General features: G+C 41.7%; 1 protein-coding gene across 1 annotated transcript in view; it reads left to right on the top strand.

Moving 5' to 3' along the window:
- The window catches only part of GPC6 (glypican 6), a 1,220,950-nt gene that overhangs the window by 628,902 nt on the left and 568,163 nt on the right, over window positions 1-23,885 (top strand). Inside the window, exon 3 of the mRNA XM_061630112.1 lies at window positions 11,950-12,341. Coding sequence (XP_061486096.1) covers window positions 11,950-12,341 — 392 coding nt within the window. The remainder of the gene's footprint in view (window positions 1-11,949; window positions 12,342-23,885) is intronic.

Below are 23,885 nucleotides of genomic sequence, written 5' to 3'. Positions count from 1 at the left end.
TCTTTCCAAAATACATTTTCTTTGTAGCAATAACTATGTTCACAGCTCTTGTGCTCCTCTGTTACTTGGTGGTGGTAGGAACACAATGTTTTGATCAGATACTTAATTTTCTACACTTGTATTAGTTTTTGTTTTTGTACAACAAACACAAAGGAAAAGAAAGCAAACATGGTGGTGGTGGTTTCTTTTAAGCAAATGTATAGCCTTCTTAGACTTTTTGCACAAAATCTAATATAGATCTGTAAAATCTAATGTAGATTGTGGACACACTTATAAATGACTAGCATAAAACTGGCATTAGAAAACTATGCAAAGTCCTTCCTAAAGTAACGTGAAGGAAATATCTGGTGAGAGATAGGAAAGAAGATGGGAGAAGTGTCTCTAGTAATGACTCAGCCATATTATACAAACACTATCTTTGCAAAGAAAAAGTTGATGAAGATGACAAAATACCAATGTTATTAGGATCATTTGAATAAAGTGCACAGAAGTGAATATATGAGGCAGGAGTTTCTAGGCATGATATTTTCTAGTTTACACAATATATATCACAATTCTGTAGCTGTGTATTTAGAACTATGCCACCTTGACTTCAGTGAGATGCTCCCAGGTACATAGGATTGCAGCCTTAGTGTGCAGTTTTTGGAATTAGAGTGTGCAATATACCGTTGACCTTGCATTCACTATATGACTGATATTTTTACCTTGACCTTCAATATTTCTGGAGGTGGTTGTTCAAGGGGCAGGCCATAAAATGGATATTTCCCATTAAATGAAAGAAATATATTGAAGAAAGAGAAGATGTTTTCAAGCTCCACTATGTGTTACACATGCAATCTGTCTTGTCAGCACAAAATGCGTAACAGGTCTGAAAGCACTGAGCAAATCTGTTCCTAATATATAATTGGTTAGAAAACAGTCTCTTGCTTGTTTTCTGTTAGAGAGAAATTAAAACTCTCAGGTATTCCATAAAAAATTGGATTGATTGCACACAAACTGGGGCCGTCTTGTAACACCATTCTTTCCTATAAAAGGCCAATTAATATACCAGGCACACAATATTCTAATAGCTTTGGCTAGGTATTTGTGATTTATCTTTCTTTTCTGAAAATAAATATCTTTAGAACAAAAAGGATGGCATTTATTTAAATAATGGCGGCTTAGGTGTAGGAGCTTGTGTTTGGAGCTCCTGACGCTCATCATTTTTTAACATCATTTTAACATCATTTTAACATCTTTTGGACATAAATATTCTATGCCTGTGCCTGTGCCTGTTCAGGAGTGTGAGGAAGTTGCTTGGGACTGTATTTGGTATTATTCATCTTACCTTACCCCGAGAATTTGCCTTGAGAACAGTGGCGCAGTGGAGCAGTGGCTGGATAGTGGTCGCGGTGGGCTCTGAAGGGAATGGAAAATCGAGGCCGGGGATGAGTGAGGCCTTTTACCTTTGTCGGCTGGTGTGTGCTGCGCTGCGTGCCTCTTGCGGCTGCTGTTTGTTGCGGCTTGCATGATCTTCTGGGCTGCTGCCGTTGCGTGCTGCCTGCTGGGGTGACCTGGGTCATCCCCGTTGCCTGTGTCGCTGTGTTTCGTTGCGGCTTTTGGTGTTGCCGCCGCAGCATTCCCGTCCGCCGTCACCATCGCTGTCGCTGTGTCCTGGTTGCTGCTTCCTTCGTCGCGGTTGCTGTGCCCTCTTCGTTGCTGCTGCCCGGCTCTGCTCTTCTCCCTGTGGTTGGTTTCCCTTGTCGCTTGTCGGGGGGCGGTGGCTGGTCACTGCCGGGCTGCGGGTCCCGTTCGCGGCGTTTTGCTGTGGGCGTGGCTGTGTCTGATGCTGCTGGTGCTGTCGCCGCATCTCTCGCTGCCGTTTGGGATTTTCATCTTATCACTGCGGGGTGCCTTTGGCCTTGGCAGCTTGCACCTCTTTGCCATCGCCATCATCTGAACTTCATTTGAATTTTCGTCTTGACGTTTGAGGACGGTGCCTGTGACGAGGAGAGGACCAGGACTGTCGTCCACGTGCGGAGTGCGAGATTATGTTTGATGTGTGAATTTTAACTGGATGTTTGGTGTTTGCTGAATGCATGTTGTGTATGAGTGTGTATACGGCCCCTTTAAGAACGATCAGTGTTGTTAACCTAGGTGCGACTCTGGGACTGCAACATTTTAACTCATTGCTGCCACCTGGATGTAATACATATGCTGAATGTGTATTATGTTTTTTTTGTGAATGATTGAGCTGTTAGTGTTTATGTGTCTTTAGTTGGAATGTGTTGGAACGATTTAATATTATTTGAGTGTATTTTGTGTATGTTTACTGTATTTGTATTATTGATCAAGTGTGTGTGTGTTTTGTGTGTTTTATTATTCGTGTGAATGTGACTCGGTGTCTGTGTATTGGTGCTTTTATCTGTTTTAATATGTGCCTGGGAGAATGTATTATACACCAACCGGGGAGACCTTCGGGGGCCCCAATTAGCGTAGTGACGGGTAATGGGAGGTATGGTGTTGTGAGGAGGACTTGCCAGGTAAGGGGAACTCGTCCCAGACAAGTAGTGTCTGTGACCCATTCCGGTTCTCCTCATATCCCCAGGACTGCTGGTTGTCCTATCAGTCAGCCTTCGGATCTCCATATGCTGTTGTTAAACGCCAGGTCGGTCCAGCATAAGATCTCCCTTGTTCATGATTTAATTGTGGATGAGGCGGCTGACCTGGCGTGCATAACCGAGACCTGGGTGGGTGATACAGGAGGAGTTGCTCTTTCCCAGCTTTGCCCACCTGGGTATACGGTTCAGCATCATGGTAGAGCCGAAGGTCGGGGAGGCGGGGTCGCCGTAGTCTATAGGAGTTCTTTCTCACTCACCGAGCACCCTGTACAGGTGACGACTGGATTGGAGTGTCTCCACCTTGCGCTGGGCCAGAGAGACAGGCTGGGAATTTTGTTGGTGTACCGCCCGCCCTGCTGCCCAACAAATTCCCTAACTGAGCTGACAGAGGTAGTCTCGGAGGTATTGTTGCAGTCTCCTAGACTGCTGGTACTGGGGGACTTCAACGTCCATGCCGAGACCGCTTTATCTGGGGCGGCTCAGGACTTCATGGCGTCCATGACAACCATGGGGCTGTCACAGTTTGTTACTGGCCCAACGCATGTGTCGGGACATACACTTGACTTGATCTTCGCCACTGGACAGGGAGATGGTGATCTGGAGGTTGGGGGTTTTTCATCTACCCCATTGTCATGGACAGATCACCGCTTGCTGAGGTTTAGGCTCACGGCGACCCTTTCCCTCTGCAAGGGTGGGGGACCTATTAAACTGGTCCGCCCCCGGAGATTAATGGATCCTGAGGGTTTCCAAAGGGCTCTGGGGGATTTTCCGACTGAGAAGACTGGCGCTCCTGTTGAAGCTCTGGTTGAACTGTGGAATACGGAGATGACCCGGGCGGTTGACACGATCGCTCCCATGCACCCCCTCCTATGTAGAGCTCATGCAGCCCCATGGTATACCTCGGAGCTGAGAGTGATGAAGCAAGAGAGGAGAAGGCTTGAGTGCAGATGGAGGCGAACTCCCGACGAATGCAATGATGCCTTGGTAAGTGCCTGTTCTAAGCGATATACAGCAGCGGTGAGGGCAGCAAAAAAGAGATATTTTGCTGCCAGTATTAAGGCATCACTCTCCCGCCCAGCGGAGCTTTTTAAAACTGTACGAGGGCTTTTACATCTTGGCCCTCGGGATACTATAGATTCATCTGTAGCCCACTGTGATGAGTTCGCTGGACACTTCCAGGACAAGATCGCTAGCATTCGTCGGGACTTAGACTCCAATATTATAGCAGCTGGATTCAATGAAGCATCCAGAACACGGTCTTGTCCTTATTTATTGGATGAGTTTCAGTCTGTGCAGCTTGAGGATGTTGACAAGATCCTTGGACTGGTGCGGGCGACCACGTCGGTGCTGGATCCTTGGCCCTCTTGGCTGGTGAAAGCTGGTAGGACCGGAACCGCCGGCTGGGCCAAGGAGGTAATCAATGCCTCTTTGCGAGAGGGAGTGGTCCCTGACTGCCTAAAAGCGGCGGTAGTGAGACCACTCCTGAAGAAACCCTCCTTGGACCCACATAACTTGAACTATAGACCTGTGGCGAATGTTCCGTTCCTGGGCAAGGTTCTGGAGCGGGTGGTGGCTGGCCAGCTCCAGGGGCTCTTGGATGACACTGATTATCTCGATCCGTTTCAATCCGGTTTTAGGCCTGGGTTTGGTACCGAAACAGCCTTGGTCGCCCTGTATGATAACCTTTGTCGGGAGAGGGACAGGGGGAGTGTGACCCTGTTGATTCTCCTTGATCTCTCAGCTGCTTTTGATACCATCGACCATGGTATCCTTCTGGGAAGACTCACGGAGTTGGGAGTTGGGGGTACTGCTTGGCAGTGGCTCCGCTCCTACTTGGTGGGTCGCCACCAGAAGGTAGTGCTTGGGGAACATTGCTCGATACCCTGGACTCTCCATTGTGGAGTCCCGCAGGGATCGGTTCTGTCCCCCATGCTTTTCAACATCTACATGAAGCCGCTGGGCGCAGTCATCAGGAGTTTTGGAGTGCGTTGTCACCAGTACGCTGATGACACGCAACTCTATTTCTCCTTTTCATCTTCTTCAGGTGAGGCTGTTAACGTACTAAACCGTTGCCTAGCCGCGATAATGGATTGGATGGGAGCTAACAGACTGAAGCTTAATCCAGACAAGACAGAGACGCTGTTAGTGAGTGCCTTCTCTGCCCAGATGGTGGATGTTCACTCTGTTCTGGACGGGGTTACACTCCCCTTGAAAGAACAGGTTCGTAGCTTGGGAGTTCTTATCGACTCTTCCTTGTCTCTTGAGGCTCAGGTAGCCTCAGTGGCAAGGAATGCTTTCTACCATCTCCGATTGGTAGCCCAGCTACGTCCCTATCTGGACAGTGACGGCCTCGCCTCAGTCGTTCATGCTCTGGTAACTTCTAGATTGGACTACTGCAATGCGCTCTATGTTGGGCTGCCCTTGAAGACAGTTCGGAAACTACAGTTAGTCCAGAATGCAGCGGCCAGATTGTTGACGCGGACAAGAAGGTCCGCTCATATTACACCCGTTCTGGCTCGTCTGCACTGGCTTCCTATTTGTTTCCGGGCTAAATTCAAAGTGCTGGTTTTGACCTATAAAGCCTTACACGGCATGGGACCGCAATACCTGGTGGAGCGCCTCTCCCAATATGAACCTACCCGTACACTGCGCTCAACATCTAAGGCCCTCCTCCGAGTACCATCCCATCGAGAAGCTCGGAGGGTGGTGACTAGAAATAGGGCCTTTTCGGTTGTGGCTCCCGAACTATGGAATGGTCTTCCCGATGAGGTGCGCCTGGCGCCGACGCTGCTATCTTTTCGGCGCCAGGTGAAAACCTTTTTATATTCCCAGGCATTTTAATGCATTTTATTATATGTATTGTTGTATTTTGCTGCTGTTTGATTATTTTTGTTTACCTTTGTTGGCTTGATTTTATTGTATTATTGTATTTATATATTCCTGACTGTTTTATTTTATGTACACCGCCCAGAGAGCCCTTGGGCTTTGGGCGGTATATAAATTAAATTAAATAAATAAATAAAAAATATTTGTTCTGTCTTTTCCTTTTATGGGGTTATACGCTCTTATATTGTTCTGCTTTCTTTCTGTACCTTTCTCACTTCCCATTCTTCATCTCCAAATTCTCTGGATTCTTGTGTATTATCCTATTAAGTATGATTACATATTTAATAGGTTTCATAAATGTGAACTTTAAATCTGTAGCCTAATTTCTCTTGTGGAGTGGCAGGTGTTGCTTCTATCACATAAAAAAACACATTGTAAAGCTGCTGGTACTGTGAACTTATTGCTCTCATGGATACCAAATCACATGTTTGCAAAATACTATTATTTATTACATATTAAATTTTATTCCACCCTTCCTCCCAATAGGAGCCCAGGGTAGCAAACTAAAATACAAAAAATACTCTAAAACATCTTAAAAGCAGACTTTAAAATATATTAAAACAGAACATGTTTTAAAATATCTTAAAAAGCAATTCAGATGCAGACTGGGATAAGGTCTCTACTTAAAAGACTTGTTGAAAGAGGAAGGTCTTCAGTAGACACCAAAAAGATAACAGAGATGGCGCCTGTTTAATATTTAAGGGGAGGGAATTCCACAGGGTAGGTGCCACCACACTAAAGATCCGTTTCCTATGTTGTGCAGAACGGACCTCCTGATAAGATGGTATCTGTAGGAGGCCCTCACCTGCACAGTGCATTGATCAATTGGGTATATAAGGGGTAAAACGATCTTTCAGGTATCCTGGTCCCAAGCTGCATAGGGCTTTGTACACTAAAACTACAACCTTGAACTTAGACTGGCAGCTAACGGTCACCAGTTCAATTCTTTCAGCAGCGGAGTAACATGTTGGCAAAACCCTGTCCCAGAGAGCAGTTTTGCTGCTGCATTTTGCACCAGCTGCAGCTTCCAGATCAACCTCAAGGGCAGACCCATGTAGAATGTATTATAGTAATCCAGCCTAGAGGTTACCAGAGCATGAACAACAGTGGTCAGGCTATCCCAGTCCAGAAATGGCCACAACTGTCTTACCAACTGAAGCTGGTAAAAGTAGGGTTGCCATATTGCCTGGTTAGCCGGGTTTTACCCGGATTCTTTGCATGTCACCCAGTGCCCATTTAGCCCCTTAGGTGGCCCGGATTCTCAGCTTTAATTTTTTAAAAAAAGTTTCTAGGTGGTCCTGTTCTCAAGATATGCATAAAAACATCAGCCACCCTGACTATTAAATCTTTCTTTAAACAGTACTGTATAGCACTTCATAGCTTTAACCCCACCCGTTCAGGATTGCAGCCAATCAGTGAAGCCAGGGTTGTGTTTCAGTTTGATTGACCTGAGGCAGTGTCTAGAAAACCTCATTGCAATGCCAGAAAACGGTGGGTTCCCCCCCCGTTTATCTGAAAATCTCATAAATTGGGTAAGTATGTACATTTCAGTTTTTTTTCCTCTTGTGTGCAGGAGTCAGATCCTGGGCAGTGCTTTGAAAAGCTTCCCAATACTTGCTTTTGTAAAAGCAATGCTAATTCCATATGCCCAGAGTAAATCCCATTGAATTCAATAGGACTTACTTTTGAGTAGACATGGTGATGAATGTGCTGAAAATCAATGGGACTTTGGAGTGAATGTAAAAAAGAATTGTGTTTGTGTTCTAACTCTTTCTGTCCCTTCTCCAGTCCTATTTTAAAGCAAGTAGGCAGGTCTTACTTAGGTATTACAGTTTTTATTCTGTAGGAAACTAATACCGATTTTTTAAAAATTAATACTGATTTTTCTGCAATGACCAACTGGTTTGACAATAAACTATTATATGGGCTGTATGTATTTATACATCTGCAGTGTGTGCATGGAGTCTTTCCAACAACCCTGTGAGGTAGGGTTGGAAACCAAGGCAGCTCACAACAAGAAATAAAGCCATTTAAAATCCAATAACCATAAAAACAAGTATAAACAGTTGCAAAACAGCGTAAAGTGGCATGATTTGGAATTTTGGGTTGTGTGAATGAAGTTGCTTATCACTTGAGGTTGCATTTCTGTCCCTGTTTGAGTAAGCCCCACTGAATACACTGGGACTTGCTTCTGAATAAATAAACCTAGGATTGCACTATAAATATCTTTACAGTTTGTGTAAATAATAAATATATTTGATAGTCATGCTTATATAAATATTTCTTCATTTATCCTATGTTTGGTTTTTGGTTAGGAATCCTGACTGGTTGTAAGATGCTTAGTTTTCTGCCTTACTCATAGGAATCTTGTTGTGGTTGGTATGGTGTTGGATTTAAGAAATCATGTTACGAAATGGCCTCAATCAGTATAAGGCAGATTCCTTGGTTCCTAAAAGTGGGAAGAGACTCAAGGGCCACAGTGACTCCAACATTTATTTATGTATTTTTATTTACAACATTTATATACTGCTTTATTGTAAAAAATCTCAAAGCGGTTTACAGAAAGAATTAAAACAATAAAATTATTGGCAAAAGTGTTAAGGACAGATACTTAAAAACATTCAAAGTAATAAAACCAACAATGAGTTAAAAACAGATTTAAAAACACAATAGCTTCCACATACCTGGAGAGGCTTGCCTCAAGAAAACGGATTTTAGCAGGTGCTGAAAAGAGGCATCTGCCTAATGTCAATAGGCAAGGAGTTCCAAAGTGTAGGTGCTGCCACTTTACAGGACTGATTTTTTACAAGAGCAGAACAAGTACTATGTGGCACCCATAACATGGAAAGCACAGCTTGAACTTGGCCTTGTAGCAAATCAGCAACCAATGCAGATTTCAGAGCAAAGGTGTAATGTGCTGATAGGATCTCACTCATGTCAGCAATTGTGCTGCAGCATTCTGCATTAACTGCAGTCCCCAGGTCAGGTTGTGCTGCATGGGGATTTCTGTGACCTTGGCTGACTGGCTGCTAGGATTTTTTTAGTTTGGGTTTTTGGTTATGAATCCTGACTGGTTGTGGGATGCTGAGTTTTCTGCCTTACTCATAGGAATTTTGTTGTGGTTGGTATGGTATTGCGTTTAGGAAATCATCACTATCTTTTTTCTTTCTTTTTCTATTTGCATTTCACTTATCTTTAACCTCATTCCTACAGCCATAGAAGCAACAGCAGCATATGCAAGATAATTAACTCCCATTAGTGATAAGAAGAAGAATTTATAATTATTATTTTAATTAAAACAAGAGGCTTATCAGTACTTTGAAGAAGACCAGATATTTATTTTCTTTCTGAGCCCAGGACTGGGTCTTTCATGATGCCCAGTGGGGGGGGGGAGCAGGAGAGTAGTCGATAAGACAGACATCCTGGCATTGGTAATCTAATTAGCAAGGTATGTGTGGGGTTGTTGCACACTTCCAGGCCCAGTTTCATTTTGAGTATGGAGGTGGAACCTGTGTAGATGTGGTTGATCAAAGGGAGAAAAAATTTTGAGTTAAGCAAAGCTCTGTTTTTATAAAGCCTAAGAAACATACAGATACTTTGAATGTCTGAGTGCCTGCGCCAGTGGAATACTGGAGGAACTTGTAAAACTTGCTGCAACAGTATTTAAAACTGAGCATGTGGTGTGAAAGACTCATTTTCCTAACATTTTGGCTTCTTGTTTTTCTCCACCCACCACATCTCTGAAATATATCATATATGTAATGGTTAACCGTACTGCTGTCCTGACTTACTTTATGTTTGTTGCTATTTTGTGTTTTTATTATGTTTTTATATTGATTGTGTGTTATTGTTTTTATTATATGTGTAAGCTGTTCTGAGCTCTGTTTTTAACAGCAGAAGGGCAGGATATAAATCCTCTTAATCAACCAATAAATATTCCATAGTGTTGGAAACTAGAGTCTAGGCATTTAAGGCTGAAAATGTTGCTTTTTAAATAAAGATTTCTCACAGTTTTTGGTGGTAATTCCTAGGCACAAAAACAAAACAACTGCACAATCCAAATATTAGTATGCAAATAATTTGCACAATATACAAATAATAAGCAAATGATTTGCATAATCTGCAAATAATATGCATAATATGCAAATTAGCCCACCGGATTTGTGGAACTGGAATTGGCAACCCTAGGTAAAAGGCACTTCTAGCCACTGAGGTCACCTGGGCCTCTATATTGAATTGTTCCTGCCATTCTAGGATTGGGTTTGGTTCTCAGACAAGAACTCATAAATTCTAAGTGCTCGTTACAACAACAAGAGAGAGAGAGAGATCTTGTAGGATAATAAAATGTTTGTTATTGTTCAGCCTTTAATGGTTAACATTTCCTTAATGTAGTGGAAGTTTGTAATATTGCAAAAAGTTTATAATAAATCAAGGGGAAAAGTTTAGGGTTGTGAGGCAACCCTAAAACATCTTGTTAACAGAGATTTTGTTCTGTTACCAGTGATGGACCTACTCATCTCATTGTATGAAAGAGATATAATATACTGAAAGTAGTATATACTTCTGAAAAGAATATGCACTAATGTGAATTATTGGTGTAGGAGCACAAACATTTTGCGAAATGGAAAATTTGATTGGTTGAAGTGTTCTTGATTCAGTTCAAAGGGCATTTTAATACAGCCTGCTGGTAACTAGCATTAAAATGATGTGCTTTGCAGTTACTCTTTTTGACATCTGCTTTCTTTTTAAACAAGAAGAATATACTTATTTTAAAAAGAAAGAAAGAAAAAGAATAGAACACAAAGGTGCAGTCATAATTGGTGGAGTATTCCAAGATCAAATGTCAATTTAAATGTTTTAGGGTGGAACTCGAAGTGTTTTACGAATGACATGTTTCCAAACTTAACTGCACCTGCACCTGTCAGCTTCCACCTGCAGTTGCTTTCCCCTGCAGAGTGTTTTGCTTTCAGCTGGCTCCATTTATTTCTGGTTTCAGAGCTCAGGTGGAGAAAAACCAATTAAAATTGGCTTATGGGCATGTACAGGTGAGAATCAGAAGGATTAAGTAACCCCTATCACCCACTGCCAAGTCCTTCCTGGCTCACATAAGCATTAGTGGAAAAGACTGTGTTTGGAGCCCCATGTTTCCTTTCAAAGTCCAGTGCCACCTACACTTGCCACAGCCCCAATCTGACTTGCTGCCCCTCTCCATTGCCTATATATTTTTGTTGTGTTTTTTTAAAAAAAGTCACATCTAGTTTTTCCCTTATTCTGAACCCAGCTATGACGTCAATCTAGTTTTCCACTTATCCTGCGTCAACAATATGCTAAAGTAGGCTTTGTTGGGTGTACTACCCAACCCACTTGTGCAATGATGTAATCACAAGTGCAGTGGTGACCAATTCCTATAGCAGCTTAGCCCTGGTGACCCTCTAACCTTCCTTCATCTCCTTCCCCTCTCTCCCACCTGCAAGCTTCTAAAACAACACTTCATTTTAGACGTTATGACTTAAGCACACCATTGCTAAATATCACATTTTTTCTTATATAATACTCTAAATCAGGAATGCTACCAGTTCAGTGTCTAAGTGGAAAGAGTTTCATTGCTTAAACAATTCTTGAAATATAAATGGAACAGCTTTCATAGCAGTTTCCTTAAAAGCATATTTAACATTTAGGGCTATGGATTTTTTATTCTGTGTCCTCATGAGGAATCCAATGTTCTCTATTTTTAATGTGATTTCAAAGGAACCATACTCCAAATCTACAGCTACAATCTTACACATAGTTACTCATGAATAAGCCTTCTTTAATACATAGAACTAGGTTCTGAGTAAACCTACATAGCATTAGCTACCCCACTTACACTAGCAACAATATTTACTGGGCAAGTTTTTTCTCAAGGCAGTTCATTAATGAAGGGGGTTACTAATCTTTATTGGCTTAAGGGTTGTACTGCAGTCCTTGCAGGAATTGCAAACCAGCAATGGGTGTGGCCAAAAGAGGTATACACGTTCTCATGCACATTGCACACACACAATCGCACAAAGAGGCACCGAGCCTCCTGATCCTCAGATGACCCATGCAGATCAGTGCAGAAGTGCAGCCCAGTGCTGCAATGGGAAGGAAAATTGTGCTGTCTCTGCTCTACAGACAACCAAGGAGGAGTGGAGAAGGCACAATATTAATCTCCATTACAGTGCTGGGCTGGGTGGGGAGGTTTAAACTTCTTCACCCAGCGCAGTCCCATGATGCCCTGTGCTTTCATTCTGCTGCTGTGGATCCCAATGGCAACCTATTCAGAAGGTTCTGGCCTGCCGACTAGAGTTTCACCCACTGCCTGCTCTAAAGATTGCAACAAATGTGATACGCTGCTATTATTATTGTTATTATTACTATTGTCGTTGCTATGCTTAATATTATAATTCTTCTTTTCTTATGCATATGCTTCTGTTTTGTGTAGAATTTTTCCGAGAACTCCTGGAGAATGCAGAAAGATCCTTAAATGATATGTTTGTACGGACATACGGCATGCTGTACATGCAGAATTCAGAAGTATTCCAAGATCTCTTCATAGAACTGAAAAGGTATTATACAGGAGGCAATGTGAACTTGGAGGAAATGTTGAATGACTTCTGGGCTCGGCTATTAGAGCGAATGTTCCAGCTCATAAACCCCCACTATCATTTCTCTGAGGACTATCTAGAGTGTGTAAGCAAATACACAGACCAGCTTAAGCCTTTTGGAGATGTACCCAGGAAACTGAAGGTTCAAGTAACAAGAGCTTTCATTGCTGCAAGGACCTTTGTTCAGGGGCTGACTGTAGGCAGAGAAGTTGCTAACAGGGTATCTAAGGTAATCCAAATTATTTCTTTTTGTTCCTGGTTCTTTCGTTTCAATATCTTCACTGGAGACTAGAGCTGCTGTTCTGTGCTGTCATTTATAGTATGCAACCTTCCATCTATGTCACAATTATAGCTAAAAAAGAAGTTTGTTGATGTGTAACTGTAGGATGTTTTCCTCCTTGGACTCTGTCAAAATGATAGCAGTACTGCCAAGATTTCTGTTAAGGAAGGAACATTTGTTCAATATTTACCTAGCACAAATCCCTTTATAGGAAGGCCAGTGATGCCAGCCTGTCAACCCCTCATCTCCCCCCATCCATGTGTTTCAGTCTCTCAGATATGATTCTAACATACAGAAAAAGTAAGATGATGTAGAACTCTCTTCTCTCCTCTTCAGCTAACGGATTTCATGTTTGATGTTGCATGAGGATATAAGGAAGGTCTGAAGTGGCTAAGAATGGACAGATCTGTCAATTTTGGTTGCTCTCTGTTTCTCATTTTTCCATTCTTAAGTCCATTTCACCTCATTTCTGCATCAATTTGCTTTTCTTAATAATCTTTTCCCTCCGTTCATACACATTTCTGTGTGCATTTTCCTAATATACACATTTCTGCAAGCATTGTCCCCTAACATGCTACATTTTGTATGTTATTTTCACTAATGTACACATTTTATATGCCTTTTTGGATGAAGAACTGCATCACAAAATGTGGAGAAATGTAAATTTCTAAGGACAGCTGCATTGATCCTGTTTCTTGTATTGATTTGGGAAATTCAAATTAGATAGGTGTGAACTGAACAATTTTTTTCTCCATGTCCCTAATGTGATACAGTTTAAAGGCCAAAGTATAAATGACATGAGAGATCTGTCATTAGGATCTCCCATGTTTGGTCTTTGTTTTTTTACCGTTTGCTAATTATTTATTTAGTTTAATTTTGTTTAAATTAACAGTCCTGAGCAATAATTTGGGGAATGCTGGGGGAAAGGACCACTGGGAAGGAATTTTATCCTTTCTTATCTATTCTAAATGTCCAAATCACACTCATCCAAAGTAGCTATTAGTTGGGAGAGGGAGGTGCAACATCTGTACCTGCATTTCTCTGCACAGAGCTACTAGCAGATTTTTTTTGTTGGGGGGGGCATTTAGATCAAGGAAGGGTTAAACATCCTCTCCCATAATGACATCTTCCTGATTTTCAAAGCAGCAACACAGATCTGCCAAATAGTAAAACCCAAAGAAAAAAGCCAATTGTAGATGTTCCCCAAAATTTATCATATGGCCTAAGAAGGGTGGAGGCATGTACTGTTTCTGCACATTTGAACTTGCTCCCATTCATAGACACAATTTCTGCTGCATCTTCCATCCCTGCTTTTTCAAATTTTTAACCTTGAATGTATCAAAGAAGAGGTCTTTGCATTTTGCTGAGCCTTATACTCCACTATTAAAATATTTTGCTCTCTGTTTAAATGGTACAGGGTTTGAAAGATCAGCCGTGATATACTACTCCTGGAAAGCCTGCCAGTAGGATCTTCTTCTAAATGTTGAGCCTAAGTGACCCATGCCAGAAGATCAGTTTCTCAATGATGACTTCCCGTGAACCCTCTTTTCAGGTTTTGGCAGCAGTCCTTTTTATATTAGGAGTCCTTCTCCTGTATCCTCCTTGGTTTTATTTCAGAGATTGCATCCTGTAATACATTTAAGTACTGTTGCCACCAAATTTTGCATAATATAAAACTCAAGGGAAACATGGAGAGCCTTTCTCAGGTGACACATACATATGAATTTCAAGGGTTGGGTTTTAATATTTACTTGTTTCTATCTGTCTGTCCATCTGTCTATGGAGTGAGTGTGTCAGCCCTGCCCCCAACATTGCTGTGAGCATCCCCTCCCCCCTTGACATGTTTAGTGCAAAGATCTGAAAGGGACTTGTAAAAGCATTTTCCTGAATGCACTGGCAAGTCCCCTTCAAGCCTTTCAACTACAAATGTGAAGGTCAGGGGTGGAACAGGCACACCGAAAGTACACAGAGCCACTGGGGCAGGATGATGCTTACTCACTTTTCCCCTCACATGTCCAGGCTGAATTCCCAAAATGGCTTGCTTGCTTACTTACTATTTTGCATGCCATTTTTCCAAATGTTTGAGACAAGTTACAGTCTTAGGATTAGTGATAGTAGTGACTGTGGAAGGAAAAAGCATTAGAATTAAACATTACACATTAACCTAAGCTTAGAAAAGAGCTTATTCAACAGGCTAAGAGTTGCCCAGACTGTTATTTCTAGAAGGATGGGATGAAGAGCAGTAAAGAAAGGGAGTAGGGTACGTAGCTGGAAAAAGATGGCACCAGGATTCTCTCAGTAATGGTGAGTGAATAGAGAAAGGCCCAGTACTGAATTTCCATCCAATAGCAGGGCACAGGGAATGTGGCATACAAAGACCCCTCCACAGCACTACTGTGAAATCCTGCTCTCAAGCTTACAAGGGAAAGATAGAGGAGGGAGATTGATTTGATAAATACCAGCAGAAAGAGATGAGTGGTAGCAGCCGTTTACATCCATCTGGGTCCAGGCTGATCTTTTCCTGCTGGTATTTTTCCTGGGAGGGAGTAGGCGTAACGTCTGAGTCGCCTATTATTCTCTGGCTGGTGACAGCTATCATAGCGTCTTGCCTCTTGCTCTATACTATAAACAGATGTGTAATGATTGGAAGACACTTTGATTTGAAGAATAACCATATGACTTATTTTCATTTTTGGCTCCCAGTAGGAAACTATGTGCTACTTTGTTGGAAAACTGTTTAATAATTACAGCATGTTTAGGTAATTGTAATGATGGCAGCAAGGAAGAAAGTATTATTGATGTTGTTTCCCAGAATCATGTTCTAGAACGTCTGATAAGTTCTTTTAGATGCTTGTTTGTTTTCCTTGAATAGGCTAAGAATTCTTCCAGTTAATCATATCGATTGGATAATACTGTATTTTTAATTTTGAAAAAATCCAAACTTTCTGAACAGTTGTCAGATGCAGTACCACATAATGAACATTGCATTAGTCTAACATGGATTTTATCAAGACATTAATTACTGTGGCCAGAAAACTTTTTTTCCTCCAGGAAAGGATACAGTTAGTGTAGCAACTGAAGTTAGTTTAGTTTGTGTTGAAGTGACAATGTAATATCACGCTTTCAAATTCAGTAAAAATTCCTAGCATTTATGGAGCACTTTTCAAGTTTCAACGCTGTTCACGTGCCTGGACGTTGTAACCCTCACACATAAAGCTAAAGGAAAAACATTGAGCTAGGTGGACCAATGGTCTGGCAGCTTGCTATGGCAGCCAGTATTATCCCCATGTCACAGATTGAGGGCTGAGGCTGAGAGAATAATAGCTCATCTAAAGCTACAGTGTGTTCATTGCTAAATTAATAATTCAAACAAATTGGGGACTTCTCAGCTCATGATTTTAGCCATTCCACTATCACCCATCTTACCTCTTCTCATGTGTATTAGATCTTCCCAGCACATAAATCATAACTGTATGCATGGCAGCTAAAGGGAAAACAAAACACATACATGTATGATACCAGTATCATAAGAACATAATATCCCAAGAACATGGATTATTTGATCAATGGTTGTATACCAAGCAGAGTGGTGGCACCTTGGGACTGACAATGAAGGACAAAACAATGATTGTCATTTTTACATCCATTGATCTTTGCAAAGCCTTTAGTTCTCACTTATGACTTGGAATGGTTCTGACAGGAAGTCAGCAGGCTGTGTGTGAGTTAATGTCATCCAGATAGATGGGTACGCTCAGTTGCATTCTGCTAACCCCCTCATGTTACTAACAAACGTGCATGAGATAACTTTTAATATAACACATGAAAACCATTCCAAAAAGATAATGCTAAGACAGTATGCAGAACTCTGGATACATACAACAAAATGTCACAAAACCAAGACCCTGACTAATGTTATATTTGGCTTACTGAAGTTTAGGGTCCCATATGGTGCCAGCATATAGTTATATGCACAAGATCAAACCACCACATTTTGACTAGGCAAATTTTATTGCCAAAGTCACTTTCTGTTTCCAGTTGTGCTCATCCCCGTAAGCAACCAAGCTAAGAAATCAGAGTCTTGTAAAAACAACACATTTTGCTGCCCAGTTGGATCATTTCTTTTTTTAAAAATGTACCAATTATGTACAGTGCATGCTCTAAACATTCTGCAGACCATCACCTACCACCAAAGGCCTATGAGGTGGTTCTCTTGGCATGTGCTAAGTAGCAATAGAGAGGGGAGGGATCTTCCTTCTCTGCCCTTTTGTTATCTTTTGTTTGTAGAGGTGGGAAGGCACAATCAACACCCCACGAGTGTGTGGTTGCTGAGTGGATGGACATTGTGGATGACATCAGAAGCTCATGGGCATGGTAGGGCAAGGGAACCATTCACACAGCAACCATGTACTTGCATCTTGCTGACCGTGCATCCCCACTACTTCTAGCACCAAAAATTAAAGCTAGGAGGACCTCTACCCCTTTTTCACCACACAGTGGCTTATGGCAGTTTTGCACAGCAAACCTCACTGGCCATCAGTGCAACCTACTCAGGGGATACTTCATTTACTATAATGCATGTAGAAATGAATATGCTTATGTGTATAAATTCAAATCAAATATCACATTGTTCTACTTAGTTATCCTAAGTGGCCCACTATGGGCCTTTAGTGGACAGTGATATATAAATATTTCAAACAAGTAAATGTATATTAAATATTATTAATATTATTAAATGCATTAGGAGCACAGAAGACCCAAGTGGAACTGTTCATCCTTATTGCACTATTATGCATCCTTGCATAGGTACTGCACAGTGCTTTCTTTTTCAAGGCTTTTCCCCCCACCGTCCTAGTCTAAAATTAGAGTATGAAAGTAGCAATCTGCTAAAATAATTTATATTCAAACCACAGAATAGAGTTGAGTAGGTAAAGAGGAGATGGATCAAATCCAGAATATAAAAATAAGTCGACTGTCACATTCTCCCACCCACTCTGTATTACAGAATTTAGTAATGTGCCAGGGGGTATTCAGATGCAGAAAGGAATGATGTGGATGATTTAGAGTCTTCATGATTAATGAAATGTTCAGCAAAGAATTTGCTTGCCTTGTTTTTAGCTGGGTGTCTGCTTTTTGTCAGTGTCTCTCGTCTTATATTTGAGAACTTGCAGCAACCCACAGCTTTGACATATCTTTAATATAGATAACTGAGTGTTTCCAGTTGTTTTGGGAAACACTCCATATTGGTGATGAATGCAATTTCCGCTATGTTGTAACACTTCAAGAGACTGGTCATCACTGAGATGAAACAATAAAAGAAAAAGAAATGATGCTTTTCACAGGACCACAGTTTTTGCACCAATATTGTAATCTGTGGCTGTCAATGTGATATAGCCAATGACGGATTTAGGATTTAGGAAGAAGCCAAGTAAGCCATGGTTTAGGGCCTCACATTATGAGGGGCCTCTAAATTTGTTGGAGTTAACTAAGATTTATTAGAGCTGAATTCACTTTGGCTTAAATAACCTTTCATATCAAATCCACCACCCAAATTCTGAACCTGATCTCCCCATTCTAATGCACAACCAGTCCCATCCGTGCCCCTTCCAGGGCTGCTGGACTACTTGCATCAACCACAGACTGCAAGAGGAGGCAATGGGAGCCAGACTACCAACACATTCTAAAATCCTGTTCATCATCTCCGCTAATCCCCTCCTAGCCACTTTTCCATCCCTACCCCTCCATATATCACTGCACAGGTCTTTCATTGCATCCTTGGCTACGAATATATGCAAATATAATGGTTTGCCACTTATTTTTTCATTACCCTTTCTATTATAATGTAATATACTTTTTCTTTTTTATGGTATGGGGCCTCTGAGTCTTGACATAGTTTAGAGCCTCAGCATGTCTTAATCCGACCCTGGGTATAACTGCTGCTACTTTGCTGGATTTTGATCAAGGAGGTGTTTGTCTAAATTGTTGCTCAACTCGAAGGGCCGTGGGCAAGATACTAGCACTCTGCACATGGTTGCTGTGCAGATAAAATGGGATGACTCTTGTTCCGAGTTCTTTAAAAGAAGGGTAGAAAACAAATGTGACAAAAATAAGTAATGCTGTCATTGAAAATGACATTTAAAATTAGCGAAATCTCTGCTACGTAACTTTCTGATACAGGTTGCCAGGGTATAACAAAATGCAGGCTCTACTTCATTTAGAATTAGATCTGCCTAAGGGGTAAAAAATTCACCAGACTCAGAATTTGGGGTGGGGGGGCATATTATTTCAGAACACCATGCAAAAATCCTTAGCCTGCCTCTCCTGTAGCTCTGATGCAGTATATCTCTTTAATGATACATTTCAGTTGCTGGTTGTCAAAGACAGAATGCACTAAACAGGGATATCACCAAGGGCCTGTGTTTTATCTATTTTTCATATAAATTATTCTATAAGTATTAAATCTGGCCATTTGTAAATCGCTTCTTCATCTCATCCCACCATTCTTAATCTCATTCTTAACAGATAGATTAAAAAGTATCAAAAATACCCACAGAAGTATTTTTTTCCTGAAATGCTTTGATCGTAGAAATAGCATTGATTATCATTGTGCTAAATCACTCTCATCATTTTTCAGTCCAAATAATTGTGTTTGAGGGGAAGCAAAATATTTCCCATCTCCCTTTTAATGCCAAGAATGTTTACTTTTTTGCAGAGCTTGGAAAAGTTACTTTTTAAAACTACAACTCCCATCAGCCCCAGCCAGCATGGCCACTGGATTAGGCTGATGGGAGTTGTAGTTCAAAAAAGTAACTTTTCCAAGCTCTGCTTTTTTGTGTATATCACTGCCATTGTTTTCATGCATGTCACCTACCACCGACTTTTTTTTAAAAAAATGAAGTCATCTTCTTTGGGATAGACACCTGGAAGATTCCAGCAATTCAGGGATTGCATAGTGAGCAGGATGCCATTATGCAGATATATAACCAAGCAGAATTAGACATGTGATAACACCACCAGTGGAGAGCAAAACAGCATTGCTCTCACCAGTCTCAATGGCCAAAATGTTCACCCTATTTCAATGGGGCATCTGAAAATCACTAATGTTTGGGCACTTCTCTGACGGTGTGATGGCTGGGGCTGATGGGAGTTTGAGTTCAAAACATGTGGAGGACACCTGGTTGGGGAAGGCTGCTCAAGGAGTTTTTACATGCCTGTATCCCAAAACAGGGTCCATCCTCATCAGATGTTGTGCTGGAGAATAAATAGGGATGTATGTAACTTCTCCTGTTAAAGTCTCTTTTAGTGCCCTTTGAATGTTTCAGCTGAGTAGGGACTTCACCTCAACTTTTCATTTTAGGCAACACCAAACAGTTTAGAGATTTATCCTCTCAGTTCCTTCACCCTGAAATGTTCCTACACAGACAGAAACTTTTTTCTTTTTCTTGTTTCAAAATGCCTCAGAACTTTTACCAAATGGAAACATCCCAATTTGCCTCAAAATGTTGGTTTGGCAAAATGTAGCAACAACTTCAATGAACAAGGGACAAGATAAATGATTGGGCTGAGAAAGTTTAGAATGTAGACAGAAATGGAAAAAGGAAGCAAATGTGCCAATTGAAAAGGAGTAATGGGAGCTTTGCTGAAGATGGAGGCTGGCCAGGGATGGGGGTGTTCCATCGGTCATTATGATCAAAATGGAAAGAGCTAAAAATAATATGCTATACAGGTTGAGCTTCTTGGAAGAAAGATGGGATGTAAATGTAAATAAAATAAGTGGATTTCCTAATAACGCTCTTAAAATAAACAAAATGGAACATTTAAAACATAATTGGTGTGGCAAAAATGCAAAGTTACAATAGCATTCTGTAAAGTATCCTTAGCCATAGGCCAGCTCTTATCTCCACATAAAAGTTTTAGCTGTAGAGCATCTATCTTAATTTGGTCTCAAAACCATCTATTTCTTCACCAAATGTTGTCCTGCCCAGAGCGCAAGTCACGAGACAGAGGCGAGGCTGGAATTAATTCTTGCTTTATTAGAGTAACAGTTACATCAAAAGCAGTGCGCTTCATAGAGCTGTCTATGCTAACTCACTAATGTCTCTACCTGAGCTACCTAGGCATGCTCTGCACCCCAATCAGGGGGGCACCATCTTAAATAGGAAAGATCTTTGCTTGTAATCTCTGACTCCTCTAAAGTATCGCCTTCTGCCTGTCCTGCTTCTCGCGTTGTCTCACGCGGGGCGAGGGGGAACGATCCTCAGGCTGTACATCTGACAGCACAGGTTCACTAGGTGCCGACTCTACCTCAGGGGGCAGGGAGCAGGTTGACGGGGAAGCGTTTGAAGTGCCAGGCAGGGAATCCCAGGGGGTGGAGTTGGCACGCGCGTGAGGTCGCTTCCCAACGGCTTTGTTGGAGCACTTGTAGACGGAGCAGGATCCGCGTCGATGGGAGGGTTGTCCATGGGAACTTGCAGGCTGTTGGGATCTCCCACTCCCTCAACACCCTCAAAAGCCTCCTCCTCCTCCAACACCTCTCCCTGGTCTACCTGGGGGAGCTGGGGCTCAACAAATGTTCACCCAACTTATTATGGGACTTTATAGGAGATATGTCTTCTCCACACATCAAATTGGCTCCAGTCCACTTTTACAAACAGTCTGTAACCATCATACACTGTGCCCCTTCTGTAAGGAGCTATGCCCTCCCTGAAAGCAACATTTTAAGCTGTTACATCTATATACATAAAAATGTAAAAAGTTGTCACACTGCAGCCATGCTGCAGTTCACTTCACCACAGACAGATGGCACTGTGAACTACAGTGTGGTTGCTGCTGCCAAGCTGATTAAACTGAAGAAATTGTCCAGCTGGTGAAGCAGTCTGGGGAGGAGAAAAGTGGCCAGAAGTGGCATTAAGTCTTGGGATCAGTAGCTGCAGCAGCAACAGATTACCAGGCTGGCTGCACACATCTTCTTGCTGCCTTCCTCCTGCCTGTGCTGCTCCTCTTACCTGAGCATCTCCTCATCTTAATTTCCAGTTGGCAGCAAGGCAGACAGGAGGTCATGCAAGCGATCAACCATGGAGTGCAAGTGGGTGTGAGGCAGGCCAGCATCAGGTGAGCGCAGCGAGCAAGGCAGTGGCATGTCAATACCTGGGGGCTCTGGGAGGTTTGGTGAGGTGGTGGAGGTACCTGGGGTGGTTGTTCTTGTGGTTTGGTGGTGGGGTTGGAGCATGAAGCATACAGGAGCAGCAGCAGCCCCTAATATTAACATATTATGTATTCATGCTGCAATTAGAAGTGGTTTTACTAGCATCACAACTGGCTTGCATAAGATTTGGCAAGTCAACACTTGCAGAATCTTCCTGGTCAATATATGCCAAAGGAGCCAAAAAGAAAAAGAAGGAAAAACCCATGGGGTTTTCCCAGTTCTGCAAAATGCATGCCTTTTCTAATATCACCATTTTGGAACAGAATACTGTAACATATGAGACAATTCTAAGTTGCATCTAACATCTATTGGAGCCCCTCAAACCCATAAAGGATCATTATTGTGGGCATGCACATAGCTAGAGTATTTAACCCTGTAGCTAATGCCTTGTTATTTCTGTGAAGGAAGGTAACAATTAAATTAGCATCTAATTTTTAAATGATTATTTGAAAACATTTCGAACACCTGATGCCAATTATGCCACTGCCTTATTTTTGAAACTGACTGAATCAATTTTTATCCCTGGCTTTCATTAAATTATACAGATAGCTGATTTCTTGCCACAAACATGGTGCTTTCTGGGAAGAGCGAAACAAATGCAGTAATAGAATTAGAAGGTAAAGGCAAGGTTTAGCAGTGAAAAATGTGCCCTGCTAATTGCCAGTGATCACTTCAAGTTGCAGCCTGCCAGCCTGCTGCTTTTTAAAGACACTGAATCAATATTTTCACAAACTCAGTTTTCATGGTTTATAAATAAGCATTCACCCTCTTTTCTAAGAGGGAGAGAGAAAGCTAAAAATAAAGGTCAATATCAAGTGTCACACTGATTCAGAATATAATTACTGGGATGGGGGGAACAAATATGACATGCTGATAAAGCAGGTAATTAGGAGCCAAAACAAATAGTATATTAATGCTGGAAAATGCAATTTGAAGACAGTGATGGAGTGTGCATGGGATAGAAAAGGAGTTATTGCACAGAGAAGGAAAAGCATTGCCTCTGCTAGGCCAAATATATAAAACAATGCCATGTAAAGACTGACTCCTTTCCCAGAAGGTAAGGCTGTAGGTGGGAGCCGTTTATCACTCACATCATTTGTTGATTCATTTAAGTGTGTGTGTGTGTGTGAGTGTGAGTGTGAGTGTGAGTGTGAGTGTGTGTGTGTGTGTGTGTGTGTGTGTGTGTGTGAGAGAGAGAGAGAGAGAGAGAGAGAGAGAGAGAGAGAGAGAGGTAGGGAAATGCAGCCTTCCAGATTTTGTTGGACTATAGCTCCCATTATGCCTGGTCATTGGCCATGCTTGCTTGGGACTCATGGGAGTTGGAGTCCAGCAACATATGGAGGGGCACAGGTTAGCCACCCCTTTTCTAAGGAGTAGGTCAACCAAGCTGGAATCTTACGACTTTGACAAGACTTCATTGTTTCCACATCAATCAAAAACGTTTATCTCCCCACATTGCTCTGTTCTGGTGAACTCAAAAGCTTGCACACTACTTTGTGATTTTGGTTGGCAAAACAAAGATATTCCCCTAATATGGATTTTGCATTTTTTTTCTTATGAACCAACACAGCTACCTTTACTTTTTGTGTGACTTGGAAAAAACCAGGATTTATCACCTGAAATGGGACTTAAAATTCTTACAGAGAACATTATCCCCAACTGCTAGGTAAAGCTACCCAGTTTTGCTTCAGTTTGCTTTTTGCCTAGCACACCACCTAAAATTAATTTCTATCTTTGCCAGTATGACTGCCTAGTTCCTCATCATTCATATTTCCCACCATTCAAGGAACGTGTGTTTCATCTAAGGATACAGAACAGCCAGCTCTTGTGTTTTCAGAAACACAATCAGCAAGTTATACTTCTTATTTCCAACAGGCCTTGGTGCAACCTGTTAACTGCATAACACCTAAAGAGCCTCATTTGAATGTCAGCTACATCCTGCCTATTGCACTTTAAGACTGTGACTAGATGTACATTCCATGCTTTTGACATCAGCCATGTTTTTTTTCTGTCCGTGACCCAGTTGTTCTCTTTACCATCTAGTCTGATGAAGGGCTCTTGAAAACTCAGAAGCTTGCACATTATTTTGGGGTAGTTTGGTTGGCCTGATAAAATTATTGCCCTAGTAAAATATTTTGGAACTTTTCTTATATACTGTTGTAGGACTTCAGTCCCTGTCCTTGGCTGGGTCATGTATCCTATACAGCTCCTTTTTTAATGTGTGTCTTCCATGTTCCTTACCTTTCTGTTGTTGTTGTTGACATTGGAGGCAACTCACACTCAGCATCTTC

This window comes from Rhineura floridana, chromosome 5, assembly GCF_030035675.1.
Source record: "Rhineura floridana isolate rRhiFlo1 chromosome 5, rRhiFlo1.hap2, whole genome shotgun sequence".
Lineage (NCBI taxonomy): Eukaryota > Metazoa > Chordata > Lepidosauria > Squamata > Rhineuridae > Rhineura > Rhineura floridana.
This window is presented reverse-complemented; position numbering and strand designations above follow the sequence as displayed.